Genomic DNA, 22,208 nt, shown 5'->3' with positions numbered 1-22,208 from the left:
AAAAAACTAATTAAAAAAATAGGGCTGGAGAGAGAAAGTATAGCAGGTAGGGCACTTGCTGTGGACATGGCAGACTGAGATTTGATATCTGGCACCAAAAATGGTCCCCTGAACCCAACTAGGAGTGATCCCTGACCACAGAGCCAGGAGTAAACCCTAAACACCAGCAGGTGTGGCCCTCAAACAAAACAAAAACAAAATAGAATAAATAAGGGGTGAAAAAAATAAAAATAATTTTAAAAAGAATAAATAAGTGGTGGCTTAAAATAATTTTAATTTTCAGCTGGCTCTGGAGTATGGAAGGACTATAAACTTGCCTTCAAATATTTTTACTTGGCATCTCAGAGCGGGCAGCCCCTCGCCATTTATTATCTGGCCCAGATGTATGCAACAGGAACGGGAGTGTTACGATCATGCAGAACAGCTGTGGAGGTAAATAATGACTTTTTATTAAAAGTGATTTTCTCTCATCGCATGGAGCAGACTGTCCTGTCCTTAAATTGTCAATGTCTTTGATTGTATTGATATTATTTCCGTTCTTCCCATTGACAATGTGAGACCTGATCTTTGCCAGGGAGGAATCTCAGTGACATAACTAAGACTAGAAAAGGGAGGAGGAGAAATGATGCCTCATCTCTCACATTTGGCTCTTTATCAAGTTCAGAGCTTACCTCAGAATTGACTTAAGATGCTCTTCAGGAGTTGTTTTAAGATGTTCCAGTGTCCAATCAAATCACCAAGGCAGTCGGGAATTTCTAGGGGTATTGGAAATTGCTGCTTGGAAAATGAAAGGTTTGATTTAGACTAGAAAATGTAACCACTTCTCAGAAAATAGGGACCATGGGTTTTTGATAATTTGGATGACAACTGAGAAAGTGAATACTTTTAGTGTGGGCCAGTGAGATGCACTTTTGAAAAGAATGCCTTTAGAACTTTAATGCCCTTCATTGATTTATTAAACACTTCCGCTGCACCAGTATAAATACTCCTATGCAAGCTGGCCCCTCTGAAGCTCATTGCACAAGCTGCCAGCTAATAATCTATCTTTAGATTTGCTCCTTTGCCGACTTCCTAATGAATTATGTATGGCTAACATCTCTGGTTACATAAAGGGTATTCAGCTAAGTTGACGTTGGTCCCTATGGATTTCAGCACACCCCCCTTCTGATTATGTCACCTCCACCCTCAGGCACTGTCTTCCCTTGATTCTCTCCTTCCCACATCAGCTGTGGTCTTATGCTTGCTCAAATGGAGCAGCAGTGCTCAGAAAGACCTTTTACAAAACAGAAGGAAAGACATTCTTGCCCTGCCAACAGGTCTCCTGGCCTAGGAAACTTATTATGCAAGTCTGAAATAAGCATCAAGAAGTTTTGGTCTATCACACACACACACACACACACACACACACACACACATTTAATCTTAGTTCCAAAAAAAGACATTAATTTTACCCTAAATAACTTATACTAAGCAAGTTTAAATTTGAAAGCCTTGTCTGATTAGCCAGCAGCAGCTTTAGACTAATGTCCTCTGTCATTTATCTGAGACGAAGTATATACTGGATAACTAACATACTTGATCTCTCGTTCCATCTACAGCTTTATAAAGGTGTCTGTGAACTAGGCCACTGGGCTGAGAGGTTCCTTACAGCATACTTTGCCTATAAAGATGGTGATATCGACTCTTCTCTTATTCAGTATGCATTACTTGCAGAAATGGGGTATGAAGTAGCTCAAAGCAATTCAGCGTTCATTTTGGAATCTAGTAAGATAAGTTTAAAATTCTCTGCAATTCCCCAGTCATTCATACATTCATAAGCATATATGACTTTACTATATATGACTAAGGCATTTTAGGCCTTCCTAATGGAACGTTTCCTACCTTCCTTCCTTCCTTCCTTCCTTCCTTCCTTCCTTCCTTCCTTCCTTCCTTCCTTCCTTCCTTCCTTCCTTCCTTCCTTCCTTCCTTCCTTCGTCTCTCTTTCTTTCTCTCTCTTTCTTTCTCTCTCTTTCTCTCTATCTTTCTCTTTCTTTCTTTCTTTCTTTCTTTCTTTCTTTCTTTCTTTCTTTCTTTCTTTCTTTCTTTCTTTCTTTCTTTCTTTCTTTCTTTCTTTCTTTCTTTCTTTCTTTCTTTCTTTCTTTCTTTTTCTTTCTTTCTCTCTCTCTTTCTTTCTCTCTCTCTTTCTTTCTTTCTTTCTTTCTTTCTTTCTTTCTTTCTTTCTTTCTTCCTTTCTTTCATCTTTCTTTTGTCTTTTTTCTCTTTTAGAAAAGGCTAAAATTCTTGAGAAAGAGAAGATGTATCCAATGGCACTTCTCCTCTGGAATCGGGCTGCCATTCAAGGTATAGGACCTAGATCCAAATAAGCTAACACCGGGTTCCCAGTTACTATTATTCATCTCCTTTGCTGAGTTCTTGCACACATCCACAGAAAGACACAGAATAGCGTGTGTAGAGATCCAAAATATATTGGTGTTATGGTCAGTCTAGTGTTATGGAGTGTTTCTATTTTCTTTGTTATTCACAAGGCCCCTGATGTAACAAACTAAATTCCTGTTATTCAAAACATTACAATTTTACTAAGAAACCCCACAGTTTTCCTGGTTTGGCATGAGTTTTTACTACCTTGTCAGAAATGTGATCCATATAAAAATATCACATTGGTCACTGCCACAAACTCTTGCATTAGCATGTTAGCGTTATTAAAAGTATAAGCCAGAGTTCTCAAATAAAAATTACTAAAAATAAATAAAATATGAATACTGGGCTGGAGAGAGTATAGCAGGTAGGGTGCTGGCCTTTACATGACTGACCTAGCTTCAACGCATTGGTCCCCGAGCCCTACCAGGAGTGACCCTGAGTCAAAGTCAGGAGTAAGTTCTGAATGCCACTGGGTGTGGACTGAAATCCAAAATATATAGTATATGAATAATGTAGCACTATAGCACTGTCATCTCGTTGTTCATCAATTTGCTCGAGCGGGCACCTGTAATGTCTCCATTGTGAGACTTGTCATTACTGTTTTTGGCATATCGAATACGCCACAGATAGCTTGCCAGGCTCTGCCATACGGGCAGGATATTCTCGGTAGCTTGCCAGGCTCTCCGACAGGGACCGAGAAAATCGAACCCGGGTCGGCCACGTGCAAGGCAAACGCCCTACCTCTGTGCTATCGCTCCAGTCCAGTATATGAATAATACCGATATATACATATACATAACATAAATCCAAACTCAGAATTGATAGCCGTGATCCCTTCTCCTTTCCTAGTGTTTCCACGCCCCACCTACAGGCATCACATGTGAAGTAGAAGGTAAGATACCCTTGGTGGCAAACACTGGAAAGTGGTATTTGCTTTACAATCTCTTTCCACTCTTTCTAAACTATAAGAAGCAGAATCTTTAAAGCTGTCATTAGGCATTTGAATGTATGAATACTAATTCTTGCAGTAAGAGAACTGTTTTACGTCTAATTTAACTTCCTGAAAACATCTCAGGTTGAGGCCAAATCATATCTCCTTCAACAACAAGTGGATAGGTTTAAAATGGTCCTTAGATGATGCTAATGTGAAGGAGAGGACAAAATCACAGTGGGGCCTTCTCAGATCCAGCTGAGCTGGCAACAAGCCTTCCATGCAATTTTAGTGAGGAATTCCTTTTTAAAAAAATACCCTATATTTTCTAAAATGTAGTAAGGACCTTGTTTGGAGCTATGGTGATCAACTTATTTACAGCACAGGCAGGTTTATTCCAAGCCAAGAAATTATGTGAAAAGTGTCCCAAGGAAAGGAAACATTAACACAAGCATGTATTAATATTAAACAGAATTCACTGATATAAAAAAAAAAGTCATGTTGCTAAAAATAATCATGGATCACAAGACAGGTCAAGCATGAGTGTCCCCAAAGATCTGGATGCTGAGTGACTCATTTGAAGTTAGAAAATTTAGGTCCCAACCAGTCACTGAGGATGCTGCTTCTGCCGGTTGCTGCTTACTAGGAGGGACATTAAATCTCAGGACTTGGCCATTAGCCTGTGACTCTGGAATTGAAGGGAATATTCCTTGTACTGTCAGTGATGCCCCTGGGAGCCCGTCAGCATGGCCATGGGCCCTAATCAGTCTAGTTGATCAGGGTGGAGCCGAACCTCTGGAGAGCAGCTGTTCTTAGTCATCGCCTTCCCTTTCATCAGACCCTTCAGGAATCCCACTTTGTGACCGTAAAGCTCAAAAATGCACTTTTGTCCCATCGTGACTTTGACCCAGAAGGAACCCAGGGATCAAAGGACTAAGTAGGAAATGGATTAGCTCGGGGGATCTCTTGCCTATCCAGGCCCCGAAGTTCCCTGTCCCAAGTAGCATTTTTATAAGATCTTGGCCCCAGCTGCCTGCCTGTTCATTTTGTTGTTGTTCTTTAGTTTGGGGGCCACACCCAGTGGTGCTCAGGGATAACTCCTGGCTTTGTACTCAGGGATCACTCCTGGCAGGGCTTGAGGGATATATGATGTCGCAGGGATCGAATCTGGGTCTGCCTAATATGAAGTACCTGGGGGAAAAATACTAATAATGTGCATTGGCAGCTAAATAATTTTGTTAGTTAATGTCACTCAGAGAAAGCTAAAGATGGCTCATGGTATCACATTTTAATAAAAGATTGTAAGAATGTTAGAACTCAAATTCATTCCAAATGATTTTTAGAAATTAGCCCAAGTGGAAAGAAAATTTTGGAAGTTGTATGGCCCTTATAGATACCCTTGCGACCTAAGTATGAGCAATTCTTCCTTTGCTAAAAGAGTCTAGATTGTCCAAGAGTAGAGTAGTTAGCAGCAGTTGAAAATGTGTATCTGAAATGAGCATTTTCTTTTTATCAATCAACATTAGTTTCCTAGTAAATGAAAACGAGCTCCAAGGAGAACTTTAATGTCTTTCAAAAACCTAAACAAAACAATCTAAACAAATAACTTTTTAAAAAGTAATTTTTAAATACCCCTAAATATATCCACATGTGCTAGAAAATAAGATTCTAAATTACTTAACCTGGAGAAAGTGTTTTCTAAAAATTTTCCCATCTCTAGTCATTCGCTCCATAAATATTTATTAAGTACCGTTCTAGATTCTGGAACTAAATCATTGATGAAAAGCTTCAAAGTTCTTGCCCTCCTGGGAGTGAGGGGGAGAAAAAAATAAGCTAAACAAATAAGATAACAGTTGCAGGTACTGTGAAGAAAATAAAACATAGAAATGAGATAGATAACTAATAAAGAGTAATGCTTTAGATAAGGTAGTCTAAGAAGGGCTTTAGGAGAGAAGTAACATTTTCAGTAAGACTGATGAGTACCAAATTACATTAAGAATTAGAGGAATTTTAAACATACCAATTCTAAAAATGCCAGCAGAAATATTTAAAGAATCTTAATTCATGTTTCATTCTCAGAATGAGGTTGGGGCATTGAAGAATAGTAAGAAGTTTCAAAGCTACAGAGAGAAACTGACATGATAAAAGCCAGTAAAAGAAGTCAAAGGCAGATAGAATCAGGCATGACTAGTAGATCAGGGAAGGAGTTTGGAAATTATTCCCTGTGCAAAAGTAAACACTTGGGAGATTTTATACAGATTAATAACAAGATTTTATTTTATATTTTTAGATTATACTACCTATTATAGACAAAATATATTGAAAAGTAAAAGAATGTTTTGGAGGTTATTGTAGTATTCCAAATTTGAATAGGGTTGTGGAAGTTTTAGAAAAAAAGGGTATATTTTAGAGGTAGAAACAATAAAATTTATTGATTTTATTGATAATCCAATGGCATGGAAGCCTGAAAAAAATAATTATCCTAGGCTTATGGCCTAAATGATAGTGCTTACACTGAGATTAAAAAAAAAAAAACTTCTGTTTTGTGTGTGGGGGGTGGCAGGTTGTAGGTAGTAGGAATTTATGATAAGTATCACTATTCATGATCACGATCACGAAATCCTGTTGATCGTTGAGTTGCTTGAGCGGTCTCAGTAACCACTACATTTGTCCTATTCCTGAGATTTTAGAAGCCTCTCTCTTCTCGGCCTTCCCAATGATGCCACAGTGGAGGCTCTTTCAGGGTGGGGGAATGAGATTCAGCTGGTTACTGGCTTTGGCATATGAGTACACCATGGGAAGCTTGCAAGGCTGTCCCATGTGGGCGGGAAGCTTGCAAGGCTGTCCCATGTGGGCAGGAAGCTCTCAGTAGCGTGCTAGTTTCTCCCAGAGGGAAAAGTAGGTTATAAGATATCCGGCAGCCCGCTTCTGGGAGCTTGCTTTTAAGTCTCTGGATATTGACCATTGGTGGTTTTACACACACCTGGGTTCCTCTGCTGGTACCTTCATGCACGAGGCTTATCCGAACGTGTGGAGCGGGGCCTCCAGCATGGCTGTACCTAGGTCTTCCGCCTCTGGGAGCTCTGCTCAGGGCAGGGAGGGAAGCTGGAGCCCATCCCCTCCGAGGCGCCCCAGGGAAGACAGCCAGGTGTGTGGGCAAGAGACTCTCTATTCACTATTAGATGTTTGAAATCCAATTGTGGGAGCCAAGAAAGAAAATTGAGGGTTTAGGACCTGCATAGAGAAAGATTATACATATAAATAGGAATAACAACACACAAAGATTGCTGTGGAACTAGATATGATCACCTGAAGAAAGATTTTTAAGATTAGAGAGTAGTAGAGAGAAGAGGGGAAAGGATAGGAGAAATGGAAAAACAGGAAGGAGAGATGAAAAGGTGTGAGGGAATCAAATAACCATGCCCTTGATGTTTCAACACCTGAAAGTTTGACAGGAAGGCATTAGGCAAGAGTTTGAAAAAGGCCTATGAGGCCAGAGGGAAATAAAAACAATGTTGTGATATCAAAAAAAAGGAAGTTCTTCGGCAGGCTGTTGAATAGCTCCAAGTGTGACTTAGGAGTCCAATAAGAAAAAGACAGATTGATGATCAATGATTTTGTTGCCCAGAAAATACAGAGCACCTTAAAAGTGGCCATTTTTTGGAGGAGCAAAGCAGAAGTCAGATTGGGGTGGATTGAGAGTAGGACATAAAGCTCGGAGAGGGTGAGTGTAGACACATGTTTGAAATGACTATGTGAAGGAAACAGAAGGGCACTAATGGGGTTTCTCTGGGAGGAAAGATCAGGTAAAAAAGAATTTGATTTTTTTCATAAAAGGATATCAAAACATGTTGGAATGACTGATGGGGTTGATCTAGGAAAGAGAGAACCCTAAGTGTAGAGAAAAGAAAGCTTCAGGAATAAAGCCTGAGAACAGGAAGGGTCAGATCCAGTTTGCAAGAGTTGACCTACCTTCAAAAAATAAAAGGTAAATTCATTATTTTTATTCTTGAAGAATTGTGTACTATGGGAATTATCCTACAAGGAAGACAGATTATAGTATTGGATATAATATTTTTATTTCATAAAGCCTAGTACTGATTTTGGGCATTATGAATATTTTTCTTATGTATATATGTATCATTAGGTTTGGTTACTAGGAACTGTACATGAAACATTTGTTTTTATTCTCTTTGTAATATTTCTATCAGGCAATGTATTCGCTAGAGTGAAAATTGGAGATTACTATTACTATGGCTATGGGACGAAGAAAAACTATCAGACGGCAGCCACACATTACAGCATTGCAGCTGACAAATACCACAGTGCTCAAGCCATGTTCAACCTGGCCTATATGTATGAACACGGTTTAGGTATTGCCAAGGTAATTGTGCTGGCAGTAATCCAAACATCCTAATGATGGTTGTATGGAAAGGGGAAATTTGTAACTGTCTTAGCTTTCATTGACATCATCATTGTAGAGGAGGGATGGGAAAGGACCTACTACGTGTTTATTCCCTCCCATCAAGTTTTACTATTGACACATATTACTTTCTCTACCACGAACTCTATGAAATGGAATTAATTTTCTCCGTTTTATTGTGTGAGGACATAACCAATGAATAGAATTAATCTGTGTATGCCAGTTTGATTCACAAATTCAGACTTTCACTAGTAGTACTGGTAGTCTCTGCCTCTCCTTTCTTTCATCTCCAGGCCATTTGCCAAATTTTAACTTCCACTGACTCCTAAGCTCCCAATAAATAGGAAAAAGTGATTATGAGGTCTGAGCTAAATACTGAGATGACATTAATCTAGGAATGTCTTAAGAAATGCTCATTGTTGGGGCTGGAGCAATAGCACAGCAGGGAGGGCATTTGCCTTTCACGTGGCCGACCCAGGTTTGATTCCTAGCATCCCAGATGGTCCCCCGAGCAACACCAGGAGTAATTCCTGAGTGCATGAGCCAGGAGTAACCTCTGTGCAATGCAAGGTGTGACCCGAAAAGAAAAAGAAAAGAAATACTCATTGTTTACATTGCTGAAGTGTTGGGCACCCTAGGTAGGCCCAAGATGATGGCTTTCCATTCTCCAAAGACTGTACCTGACTTGAGATGAGCCATGTCCATTATGAAGAAATGCTAACACTGAAAGGACGTGTGTGTGTGTGTGTGTGTGTGTGTGTGTGTATGTGTACATTTTATACTTAGATGGGTAAGTGGGGAAAAAAAGATGCTGTTGGAGTCTGATTATCCATAATGACGATATTTATCAGGCATTATCATTAGGTGATATGTATACTGTGTCCTTAAAATACTATCACTTAATGAGATTATGTACTATAATTGTCTTCAATATGTGCATAAGAAAATAGAAATGTTGGGGCTGGAGCGATAGTACAGGGGGTAGGGCACTTGCCTTGCATGCAGCCGACCTGGGTTAGATCCCTGGCTTCCCATATGGTCTCCCAAGGACCAAGTTTATAGTTGTGAAGTCAGAATTTCTACTCAGATCTATCTTGGTCCCATGTTTTTCTGGGGAAATCTAGAGTCTGCATTAAATCATTTTTAGTGCTCAAGCATATAGTTCATTTCAATTTTTATATTCCTGGATATATTTCAAGAGCCAAAACATGAAGGCATCATTGGTTTTACTGTGTTCACTTCTTTCTTACAGTTGTGCAAATAATTGAGAATTACTTGTAGGGAATATCATATCTAACACTTGCTAATGGTGCACAATGCAGTCAAGGGTTTATTACTCAGGTACCCATTATCCAGAAGCTGTAATCTATGTCTTTCTGTGATTTGTTGCCGGCTTTTGTGAAAATCTTTTGGGGGAGAGGGGCTTATCTGGCCATACTCAGGGATTACTTCTGACTCTGTGCTCAAGGTTCATTCTTGTTGGTGCTCTAGGGGCAATATGGGGTGCTGGGTGCCGAACACAGGTCTGAAAGCACCCTACCTATGGCTCGGGCCCCTAGCCCTAGAATCTTAAGTAGTAAAAAGAATTCAAAAATTCAAATCCAATCCCTTTATAGCCTATTCCTAGCAGGAGAAAGCATCCTGTGTTTTTAAATTTATGGGAGAAATGAGAATGGAACTGGATGGAATAGGAAACTGGATGATTCTTTGGATGTCTCTTAGCTACATGCTGCTCCTTTCCAACCACACCCATCTGCATTTGTAAAAAGCAGAACCTGCCTAGCCCTGAGCTTTGGGGATTTAAAAAACAATCAGCTTTGTGAAAGGGCTCTGTAATCAAGCCATGTGTGGAATGACTATTATGTACATCAGAAGAGAATTTGAGCTAAGTGAAACTCTAAGAGGACAAAGCTTTTGTGCATTCTTTACGCAAAAACATAATAGTAAGAAGAGCATTGCATACACTGACAATAAAAGTGACCCCACCCATGAATTTAAAATGTGATTTAAAGAAGGGCTAGAAATCCCAGAAAGCTTCACCCTCAACACAGAGGCCAAATTTAGCTCAGAGGAACAGGGGCCCATGCAAGAAAAGATAACGGTCCTGCCAGAGCACAGCTGATCAACTGCCAGAGGGTTTGGTTATTCTCCTTGGAGTCACCCCTGAGCTCTGTCCTAGCCACCTTCTTCACAAAGTCAAATAGATGTTGGACAGATATACCTTTCATGTTTAGGAAAGACTTTGAAGTTTCTCTCTGGTGCGCATTTCTGTTGCGTTCTCACAGCATTCCTATAAAATTATGGGTCATTTATAGTTGATCAGTCTCTCTTGGTCACATTATTGCTTCTCTGTAGAAAGTAGCTACATACACAAAGCAGATGGACAGCACTTAATATCAGACCTAGTCATGGGACTTTAGATTTCGTTAATTAGGTACCATTGCTCTTTGTCTTTATTAATTTCTTTCAGTTAGCAATCAGCAAAATAATAATCTAGCACCCAGGGGCAAAGTGGTTTTTTTATTATTAATTTTGCTACCTCATAGACAAATTAGCAAAGAGAATACTACCTTTTCTAATTCTTAAAATGAATCTATAGATAATTAAGTTTAAAGCTTATTCCAAGGATGGTTAATAAAAACAAAATGATTAGGAAAAAAAGTTTCACTGCACTTAGTCCACTGAATAATTAAGCATTTCTTCAATCCCCTAATTAGTTAATCTTCATGTAAACCAGGGGGAAAGAGGGAAAGGTGAATATGATATCATTACCAGGGTTTCTCTACAAATCAAAAAAGTTATGGTATGGGGGCTGGAGCGATAGCACAGTGGGTAGGGTGTTTGCCTTGCATGCAGCCAGCCCAGATTCGATTCCCAGCATCCCATATGGTCCCCTAAGCACTGCCAGGTGTAATTCCTGAGTGCAGAGCCAGGATAACCCCTGTGTATTGCCAAGTGTGACCCAAAAAGCAAAAAAAAAAAAAAAAAGGTATGGTGGGGAATTAGATTTTCTAAAGCCTGTTGTATTCATGCCTTCCAGGAAAATACAGTAAGATTTTAAAAATAAATAAATAAATAACTCCTATTATGTTGATGTAGAAACAAAAGCAAGAGAGAACCGGGGAGACCGCGCAGGCAGGTGCATGCCTTTGCACTCTACATGCCCCCTACCTAGCCAAATTGTCGGACCCTCACTGCCATAGCACCACTCAAACACTGGAAATATCTCGGAATGGCCCCTATTTTTAAAACTGGGTCAATGTCATTCTTATGTCTTTAGAAAAGGAGATTGGGGCTTGAGTGGTGAAAGGGAGTCATTTTAATGCCTTCACTAAGAAACATCCTATTGCCCAATTTCTGACTTCAGATGAAGTTTAATGATCTCCTTATCCTTAGCTTAAACTACGGAACAGAACTGTCTGTACTGTTCTGGGAAGACAAAATAATACCTGGCAGAAAACTGGGAAAGGATGTGATCTAATTTATATGCATAAGCATTATAGTCATAGGTTACTAGGAAACATTTCAGAAATGTGACATGAACAAAACCCATTTCTCCATTTTTCATGCCCTCCTGACCATTCATTCTGTCTGAATCCTGATAGAGGCTTGAATTGTGTAAAGGCTCCTCACAGATTCTCAGAACAACACTCCAGCATTCTTCCATATAAATCTGGGGCAGAGAGCTCTGTTCATCAAAGCTTTGTAATCTCCAGTACTGAAGTACTGTATTATTGTACAGCAGCTATGGTTCTTGCCTTGCAATATCAACCCAGGCTTGATCTCCGACACCCCATTTGGCTCCCCCAAACCCCTTCAGGACTGATCCCTGAGTGCAGAGCCAAGAGTAAGCCCAGAACACTGACAGCTGTGGCCCCCAAACAAACAAAAAATTGTAACCCCCAATTTACAGAGCAAACTTGCTGCTTGGATCTGTCTCTATTTCCTAACTCACTTCTTACCTATATGACTCGTTTTCACCAAAGGAATAGAAGTATAAGGAAAGGCTGATATTTCTGATCTATGGTTATGAAGTAGATGGAGCTTTCCCTGGTCTCTTCCCCTTCTATGAATAGAATTCAGAAGACACAGAGATTCTAGAAGCTGTCAAAAATCACTTGGTCACAGGTATTTGGACCTGCCAATTACATGCGAAAAAAAATTTACCATAAACCAGGAATTCCACACTAGAATACCACTGAAATGTGAGCGTTTATTTGTAACAGATATTAACATTACCTTAATACAGATTACCTTAATAAACTAATACAGATAGTATTTATTTATTTATTTATTTATTTAGGTTTGGGGGGCACGCCCAGTGGTGCTCAGGGCTTATTCCCGGCTCTGTATCCAGGGATCACTCTTGATCTGTATCCCGGCTCAGGGGATCACATATGGTGCCAGGGATTAAACTACGGTTGACCATGTGCACAGCAAAGACCCTATGCACCATATTATTTCTCTGACCCCAACAAAGTTATTCTTGATAAAGGATGACTTCTGGTGCTATTACTTCTCCACTTTACCTATCCACCAAACACCTGTGAGCGCGGACGCACACGCGCGCGCACACACACACACACACACACACACACACACACACACACACCAAAGAAGAAAAATAAATAAATAAAAGAGTCTTACTTACATTTTATTACCTAATAAAGGTATCAAGTTTTTTACTTGATATTTCTTCCTGACACTCAGAATTTTTCTTGACTTAACCTATTTTGACAGTAATAGTTTGGTTTGCTGGGCTGGAACAATAGCACAGCGATTGGGCTTTCGCCTTTCACGAGGATGACCCGAGTTCGATTCCTCCACCCCTCTTGGAGAGCCCGAGCGGCAGAGCCTGGCAAGCTACCCATGAGTATTAGATATGCCAAAAAAAGTAACAATAAGTCTCTCAATGAGAGACGTTACTGGTGCCCGCTCGAACAAATCGATGAGCAACAAGATGACAGTTTGCTTTGCTATGTTGACTTTACCCCTCCAACCAGTGCTGCATGGATCAGGGAGAAAAGGAGTCTCATTCATTGTTAGTGGGAATGCCAAGTGATCCAGCCTTGTTGGAAAACAATATGGGCATTCCTCAAAAAACTAGAAGCTGAGCTTCCAAATGACTCAGCAATTTCATTTCTGGAAAAATACCCCAGGGGCGCAAAAACATATTGCAGAAAAGCCATCTCCACGTGTATGTTCAATGCAACACTATTCACAATAGCCCGAATCTGTAAACCTAAATGCCCGAGAACAGATGGCTGAATAAAGAAAGTATGCTACATCCTCACAATGAAATACTATGCAGCCACCAGAAAAAATAAAGTCATGAAATTTGCTGAATGAAATGAGTCATAAGGAGAGGAACAGATATAGAATGATTGCACTTTTGTGGGTTATAAAAACCATAGTAAGAGACTAATAACCCAGAATAGTAGCAACAAGACCAGGTAGATGGGCCCATGGCTGGAAGCTTACTACACATGGTGGAAGGGCGGGGATAGTTAGGGTAGAGAAGTCCACTATGACAGTGGTAGCTGGAAACAATCACTCTGGGCAAGAACTGAGTACTGTGAGTAGGTAAAGGGATAAACATGACAACCTTTCAGTACTTGTATTGCAAACTATAATACCCAAAAAGAAAGAGACAGAGAATGAGAGAAAGAGAAAGAAAAAAAGTGCCTGCTACAGAGGCAGATGGAGTTGGGGGACCAATGTGGTGGGTGGGAAACTTGGAAAGTTGGTGCTAGGAAATGTATACTGGCGAAGGGAAAGGTTTGGGAACATTGCATGCTTGAAACCCAATTGCGAACAATTTTGTAACTGTGTATTTCACGGTGATTTAAAAAAAATGTTAAAGAGAGAAATAAGAACTCTCCTAGAGTTCTATTATAAAATGTTTTTGTGAAATGGAGTATAAAAATACATGACAATCTTTTTAAATTGAAGAAAATATGGGTCTTGTAATGAGTAGGAAATTTATTCTAAATTAAGACAAAAGGTAAGCGAAAATGAGTCTCAAATATATCTAGCTAAACCTACTTAAAAATAGATATTTGGATCCTGCAGAGAAAATAAAACTGCATCCATTTGATAACATATAAATATACCTATCAAAAATAAAAGTAGTTATAGCATGAAATATTTATTATTTGTTTTGTCTGACCACCTTTGGAGTGTTAGAACTAAAGCTTTAAACAGCAGCATAGAATAGTTTTCTGGAAAGGATAAGTTTAAGCTAAATATTTTATGTGTTTATTTTGTTGGGTCTCCGAGGTAATATTCAAGAGACCACTCCCACCTCTCGGCCAACTAGGCCAGTGTTTCAATGTGAGGGCCCTGGGTACTGGGCTGATAGAGCCGTGCAGTGCTAGGGGTTACCAGGACCACCCTCAACCAAGGATCTCAGGGATGCATCTAGTAATGCTTGGAGGATCATGTGATACCAGGAGCAAACCAGGGTCAGCTGCACACAAGGAAAGTGGCTGAACTGCTTCACTAATCCTCTGGCTCCAAAGTGTGATACTTTAGGAGCTGGAGAGATAATAGAATGGGCAGAGTGCTTGCCTTGTGTGTACCAACCCAGGTTTGGTCCCTGCACCCTTGGCACAGCAATGCCAGGAGAGATCCCCCAGGGCAGAGAAGTCAGGAGTAAGCCCTGAGCACTACCAGTTGTAATCCGCAAACCAAAATCAAAGCCAAACAAAATGAAATTAGATATTTTAAATGATGCTCTCAAAAATATAATAGGACAGAATATACATGATTTATAAATGGTTATAACCTTTTTTGAAATATACTTCAATAATGTAATGAAATAGGAATGTGTGGAAATATTTTGTGTAGTTTTATTTGTTACAAAACAAATGAACAAATAAAAATCCTCTGAACAACCAAAATAGAGAACATTTTAAGTAAACTCCTTATAGTGGTGTACAATTCCATTACGTACTTTATGGCGTAGTTGGTTAAGTGATAAAGCTATTCGCAGACTATATGGATTTGAAACTGTTATAAGTTATATGAATTTGACTAAGTGAGGCAACCTCTCTGTACTTTATCTTCTTTATCTTTAAAATGGACTTAATTATATTTCCTTTGAAAATTGTCATGAAGGGGCTGAAGCGATAGTACAGTGGGTAGGATGTTTGCCATGCACGTGGCCAACCCAGGTTCGATCCCCAGCATCCCATATTGTCTCCTAAGCACTTCCAGGAGTAATTCCTGAGTGCAGTGCCAGGAGTAACCCCTATGCATCGCTGGGTGTGACTCAAAAAGCAAAAAAAATTTTTTTTAATTGTCATGAAGTTTAATTAAATGACATTGATGACTCTTTGTTTTTACTGAAGTAAATATTTAATATTTAATATGCTAGTCATCATTATGAAATACTATGCAACCATTAAATGTAAAAGTATTATAGAAGAAAGGAATTTCCTAGCACATGGTATATTGTTTGAAACATATTTTGGATAAGAAAGCAAAAAATTATGCAAAACAAAAAATGCTAGGGCCAGAAAGATAATATAGTAGATAAATGGCCCTGCATACGGCCAAACCAGATTCAAACCTTAGGACCAAACCCTGCTAGCAATGTTCTTTGAGCACTAAGCCAATTGTGTGTTTGGATTATAATCAATTATTATGAGTATTTGAACATTGGTGGCATTTTGGCATGCTTAATTTTTTAGAGACTTATTTAAAGAGTCTACAGATTAGATTTACTGCACCTAATTTAAAATGAACCCACATTTAAACAACAGAAACTCAAATACAGAAAGTGAATGAGGTATACAATGAACTTATTTAGTGAACACTAGTCATCTTGAAAGTATTTATTAAGAAGAAATCCTTTGGGTCTCTCTCTTGTCTCTCTCAGATGTGGGACTTAAAGATGCACAGCAAGAGAGCAACAAAGGACCAAAGTCAGAACAATAGAAAAACTGGTCCACACAACTGAGTTGATGATGGGTTTGGGGCTTAAAGGGGGAGAGACAGGGTACTTGGGAGAGGGAGATGAGCACACTGGTGAGGGGTGAGGGGCATGGTGTTTGAATCATGTGTATGGGAAACCATTATTAACAGTATTGTAACTCGAAGAGCCTCAATTAGCAAAAAAAAAAAAGGGGGAGGAGTCTTTTTAAACATTTTTTAAAACAAGGGAATATTTTCTAAATTCTAGCACTTACATTTCTTTTATATGTGTTGTCCTAATTAGCTAAAGTGTGCAGAAATTCTTTTCTCTGGACCTTTTAAAGAAATCATTTCAAATTCCATCCTAGCCCCCCTGAGAACTGTGAGACCCCCCACTGCAATGGGTGATTCACAGTATATTTTTATTATACAATAAGATATTACATATTACATTGTGCTGTTTGTGCTTAAGGAAATAAATGAATAGCTATGGCTAAAATAAGAACAAATAGCTGTGATATTGACAAGGTTATCTTACCCTGAACATCCTTTTAAAGTCAGTTTGCCTCTCACTCATGGGAGCAGTTTAACTGTTATAATCTGCAAGGTGCTTTTAAATGACCACCCACTGAATTTGTTGAAGCTAAGACACCCAGATTAGAGTTTTTGCACATTTTCTTTAGAGTTTTTACACATTAATTTTCTCTTCTTCCTATGTTTTTAAATTTTAAATATTTTAAGTGAGAAAACATTTTTCTTTCTCTGACATGTGCCATGATGCAAAGATTTGAGTAAATTTAAGAAGTAGTGAGCCAGGACATAGTTGTGAGTTGGCACCACCCAAGAAATGAGTCTAGGAGCCAGAGCGATAACATAGGGGGTGGGGCGTTTGCCTTGCATGCAGCCGACCCAGGTTCGATTCCCAGCATCCCATATGGTCCTCTGAACACCGCCAGGAGTTATTCCTGAGTGCAGAGCCAGGAGTAACCCCTGAGCATCACTGGGTGTGACCCAAAAATTAAAAAAAAATTAGTCTAGTGGAGGCCTTGAGGATTCACAATGATTGGATTCCATAAAGAAGGTCTGGGGGTTGGAGAAGACAAAAAGATACTAAAGGATCATGATTTGTAAAAAGTCTCTTCTTTTCCTTATGTTGAAAATAATCCTCAAGCAACCAAGTAAAATTCAATCCTTGAATTGGTCAGGGTATTTCAACTTTTAAAGCAACTCTACCTAGCCTTTTCATTACTGTTTGGGAAAACAAAACAAAACAGAACAAAACAAAATAAGTAGATAGGTTAAATTCTTTCTACCTGCAGGACATAATTTATTAGGAAAAAATCCCTAAAAAGATAGTTACATAAGTTATCAAATTCCAGCCAAAACCCAAGATAATTTATTCATTATCATTGTATTATTGAAAAGCATGCACCCAATTCATTAAGCACTGGAAATTCAGGGGTGAATAGGTAGTCTACATCTTTATAAGTCTCTAAGATATACAAAATTTTAGCTTCAGATATGACAAATTCTATGAATTTTAAATGATTTCCACTCTTTTTATTGTTGCATGTTTGGAAATTGTATTGTAAGTATCTAATATTCTCCTGCCCATATAGTGGAGTCAAATCTAAGCTCTAGTCCAAGTTTATCCAAGAAAACTCTGTAGGTGATCATAATTTCCCACCATTGTTGGTAACAAATTACCACAAACTTAGTGTCTTAAAATAGCATACGCTCATTATTTTCAGTTCCATAAGTCAGAACTCTAAAGTTTGGGTAATCTGTGTAGAATTTCATAACTGAAATCAAGACTATGTACCTTGATAGAAGCTGGGACAAGAATCTGCTTTCAAGCTCTTTTGTGTTGCTGAGAAAATTCAGTTCTTGTACTTGTATGACTGTAGATCCCATTTCTTTGCTGACTGCTGATATACTACCTCCTTCATTCTTTGTGACCCATCTAGAAATCACATGTTGAGTCATTCCCATGTATAAAGTCTCTGGGTTTTCATTATGCCATATAACTCTAGCTTTCTATTCTGACTTCAGCTCAGAAAAATCAGTGGTTATAGACTCATTGGATTATATTATCTCTATTGGATAATCCAAAATATGCCTTGTCACAAAGGGTGCATTCTTGATTACATTCATAAAATACCCTTTACTATGTGGCATAACATACTCACAGGTTCCTTGCACATGAATATTTGGGGGGATTATTATTCCTACAAAAATAAAATGATGCTATTTTCAATGGCTTTGTTAAGTTATCCTTACAAAAATCTGAGTATGAGATGTTCTTTTATTTCCAGGATGTTCACTTGGCCAGGAGACTATATGATATGGCAGCTCAAACTAGTCCGGATGCTCACATACCTGTATTTTTTGCTCTCATGAAACTGGAAACTGTACACCTGCTCAGAGATATCCTGTTTTTTAATGTAAGTTTGTCTAAAATAGGTTCCATATCTCTGAAAATTCCAAAGAATAACAACTTGGGTGATGGGTGATGGTGCTGAATACATTGAGAAGTTTGTATTTTTCTCCCTCCCTCCCTTCTTCCCTCCCCCTCCCTGCCTCCCTCTGTCCCTACCTCTGTCCCTCCCTCCCTCCTTCCTTCCTTCCTTCCTTCCTTCCTTCCTTCCTTCCTTCCTTCCTTCCTTCCTTCCTTCCTTCCTTCCTTCCTTCCTTCCTTCCTTCCTTCCTTCCTTCCTTCCTTCCTTCCTTCCTTCCTCCCTTCTTCCCCCCTCTTTCTTTTCTTCTTTCTTTCCTCCTTCCTCCTTCCTTCCTTCCTTTCTTCCTTCCTCCCTTCCTTCCTTTCCTTCTTGTTTTCCTTCCTCCCTTCTTTTCTTCCTCCCTCCCTCCCTCCCTCCCTCCCTCCCTCCCTTCCTTCCTTCCTTCCTTCCTTCCTTCCTTCCTTCCTTCCTTCCTTCCTTCCTTCCTTCCTTCCTTCCTTCCTTCCTTCCTCTTTCCTTGTTTCTTTTTCTTTCTTTCTTACTTCCTCTTTTTTCCTTTCCTTTCTCTTCCTTCCTTCCTTCCTTCCTTCCTCCCTCCCTCCCTCCCTCCCTCCTTCCCTCCCTCCCTCCCTCCTTCCCTCCCTCCCTCCCTCCCTCCCTTCCTTCCTTCCTTCCTTCCTTCCTTCCTTCCTTCCTTCCTTCCTTCCTTCCTTCCTTCCTTCCTTCCTTCCTTCCTTCCCTTTTTCTTCCTTTCTTCCTTTATTCCTCTCCCTTCCTTTCCTTTCTTTTCTTTCATTTTTTTTCTCTTCCTTTCTTGACAAAATATCTCATGTTATCAGTTTACAATGAGATGGAAATGGATCCAGCTGGACAACACCTTTGCATCCTACTGGGATTTACTTTTGATTGGCCTCATTGTTGTTCTCCTGATCTTCCTGCTGAGAAACCACTATTGGTAGGGTGTGGCTCATAGAAAACCTGCTGATGGAAACTAGTTCACTCCAAGGTAACTCTGCTAAATAAAGAATTTCCTCCTCAAAAAAGTGTGTTGCAGGTTCCTCACATGTCTATAAGACGAAGATGAGCAAAGCTTTGAACCTATCCTCTCTGAAATAATTTCAGACTTCCAACTTAGTTGAGATGACCTTCTTAGAGAATGGTGGGGACTGGTCACCAAAGGATAGAAATTTGAGTAGGAAAAGAACCTGCTCTTGAAAGTGCAATCTAGGAACAGGAAGAGCTAATAAAGTTAATAAAGAGAGATAGTACAGGAGGTAATTAACTTGCCTTTGCATGCAGCTGTGGCACCTGCAAACCCAGTTTAAATCCCTGGCACCACATAAGGTCCCCTGGCACTGCCGGGGGTAATTACTGAACATAGTCATGGATAGCCTCTGAGCATCAATGGGTGTGCCTCTCAAAACCAAAATGAATAAATAATTAAAAAGTACTTTAAACATAAACTTCAAACCCTTCTTTCCTCCACAAAATGAAATTGATTCCTATTTTACTAGAAAATTATCAAGTCGAATTTCAAAAGTCGTTTATAAACAATATATATATACATACTTACTACCTATCACCATTTATTCATGAACTGCTCCATGCCTAAGTATCTAGAATTTCCTTACTCCCCTCCCCGTGTTTCTTTATGTATTTTCTTTTTTTTTGGGGGGGGGGTGGGGGGGTTAGGGTCACACCCAGTGGTGCTTAGGTCTTATTCCTGGTTGTCTGCTCAGAAATAACTCCTGGCAGTACTCAGGGGACCATATGTGGTGATAGGGGTCAAAGCTAGGTCAGTAGCCTGCAAGGAAAGTGCCTTAACGTCACTAATTCCAGCCAGAGAATTTCCCTTTTTATTTCCCAAAGGGAGGGCTTCCCAAGTCGTGCTCTGGGGCGCTGGGGGCTCCTCCAACAGGCCATTAGGGCCCACTAAACGTCTGGATGTGGCACTGCTTGGGCCCTGGAATGCTGCAGTGCAGGGTCTTCGTGGCAAAGCTAGCACAGGGCGGGGCAATCTCCAGTTCATTAATATATATGTACATATACATATATATATATTTTTGTAACTCCCTTTCCCCTCCATAATTACTTCGCCAATTCTTTGGATCCCCCTTGGGGATCCAAAACACAGCAAAAAAGAGGTGTGATGATGCTGAGAAGAGCAAAGAATGCTCTGGAAGCCAGAAATATGAGACAGGTTCTTTGTTTTCTCATTCTGTCTTCATGAGCCTGGAAGGTAGATGTAAGTACCTCATTACCATGGAGAGGGACATGAAAACTAGAAGTTACGTAACTGGGTGTGGTGTGGCGGGGTAGTTCATCTATTTCACATGGCATGGATAGATGTCAGTGGCTGGTGTTTAGTGGTGAACAGAATGTTCTTGGGTCCAAGACAGTTTTATTCACCTCCTGGCAGGGAAGGCTCAAAGGCTGGCTCAGTTGTGAGGTTGACCAGAACGTCTACATGTCACATACCAGATCTTCAAGAGGAGTCTTGGAGAGTGTCCAGAGAGACTTAGGCAGAAGCTGCATATCTTCAAAACCTTATTCAGAAGTTTCAGGCTATCACTTTTGTTACATTTTTTTAGTCAAGCATTAGACTCCACCCTTCAATGAGAGAAACCACAGGGAATTAGTAGCGAGGGGTTAGAGTGATAGTATAGAAGACAGGGCACTTGCCTTGCACGTGGCCAACCCCAGCAGCTCACATGGTCCCCTGAGCATGACCAGGAGTGATTCCTGAGCACAGAGTCAAAAGTAAACACTGAGCATCAGGTGAGGCCCCCAGACAAACAAAAAACATGGGTCAGATTCTGAGATGCTTAGATTGGAAGATAACAATGAGACAGACTAGTCAGATTTCCTTCTGGCTCTGTCTTCCCACTTTCAGACTGAAAATGTCCCTATGTCCTGTGGTCTGGGAGATGTTTTTCTTTCTTCCTCATTCAGGTACATGCATACCTCAAGGAACTAGCTAAAAATGCTTCTTATTTTTCTAGGTCTATTTACCACTTTGTGCTGTTCTTCACCTCATTGCAGGGTTGGGGGTGACAGCTACCTTGCAGTGCTCAGGGATCACTGATAGGGCTCTGAAAACTATATGCAGTGTCAGGGATTGGACTTGGTTTGGCCGTGTGCAAGGTAGGCACCATATCACCCCAGGCCCAGTTCCTCACATTTTTTAGCAAAGGGAACATATTGATTCATGCTCCCAGAGTCTCCTAATTGAACCAAAGAGAAGATAAAGAAAATCAGGGATAGACAGTAACAATAAGCTGTCATCTTTATAAGTGCCCACAAGTTGGTTGAGGACAATGTCTCTTGACCATCTGAGGTTATCTTGGGATAAGAAAATAGGCAGGTCTGATTGTTCGGGGGAAATTCCAAATAATAATAGTGGTTTTTTTATTTTGTTTTTTGTTTTTTGCTGTTTGGGTCACACCTGGCGATGCACAGGGGTTACTCCTGGCTCTGCACTCAGGAATTACCCCTGGCAGTGCTCAGGGGACCATATGGGATGCTGGGAATCAAACCTGGGTTGGCCACATGCAAGGCAAATGCCCTACCCACTGTGCTATTGCTCCAGCCCCATAATAGTGGGTTTTCTGTCGAAAATTGAATGTAATCAAAGTAAAGATAGAGTAAAGTGAAAATCATCTGCCACAGAGGCAGGGTGGGGGGTAGGAGGAGGGGTACACTGAGGTTCTTGGTGGTGGAACATGTGCACTGGTGAAGGGATGGGTGTTTGATCATTGTATGACTGAGACTTAAACCTGAAAGCTTTGTAACTGTTCTCACGGTGATTAAATAAATAAATAAATGAAAAGAAATATTAAGAAACAAAAAAAGAGAAAGAAGAAAGAAGAAAGAAAGAATGAAAGAAAGAAAGAAAGAAAGAAAGAAAGAAAGAAAGAAAGAAAGAAAGAAAGAAAGAAAGAAAGAAAGAAAGAAAGAAAGAAAGAAAGAAAGAAAGAAAGAAAGAAAGAAAGAAAGAAAGAAAATAGGATGACTTGTGTTCCTGCAACAGCTAGGGGGCCATTGTGGCACATGGGAAAGA

At 39.9% G+C, this 22,208-nt stretch overlaps 1 protein-coding gene across 1 annotated transcript in view; it reads left to right on the top strand.

Annotated features, from left to right (window-relative positions):
* SEL1L2 (SEL1L2 adaptor subunit of ERAD E3 ubiquitin ligase) overlaps positions 1-19,213 on the top strand; it is a 121,519-nt gene extending 102,306 nt beyond the window's left edge. Inside the window, exons 14-19 of the mRNA XM_055132141.1 lie at positions 284-432; positions 1,599-1,764; positions 2,266-2,340; positions 7,561-7,733; positions 18,005-18,133; positions 18,988-19,213. Coding sequence (XP_054988116.1) covers positions 284-432; positions 1,599-1,764; positions 2,266-2,340; positions 7,561-7,733; positions 18,005-18,133; positions 18,988-19,107 — 812 coding nt within the window. The 3' untranslated portion in view covers positions 19,108-19,213. The remainder of the gene's footprint in view (positions 1-283; positions 433-1,598; positions 1,765-2,265; positions 2,341-7,560; positions 7,734-18,004; positions 18,134-18,987) is intronic.
* The last annotated feature ends 2,995 nt before the right edge of the window (positions 19,214-22,208 follow it).

Source organism: Sorex araneus, chromosome 3 (genome assembly GCF_027595985.1).
Source record: "Sorex araneus isolate mSorAra2 chromosome 3, mSorAra2.pri, whole genome shotgun sequence".
Lineage (NCBI taxonomy): Eukaryota > Metazoa > Chordata > Mammalia > Eulipotyphla > Soricidae > Sorex > Sorex araneus.
This window is presented reverse-complemented; position numbering and strand designations above follow the sequence as displayed.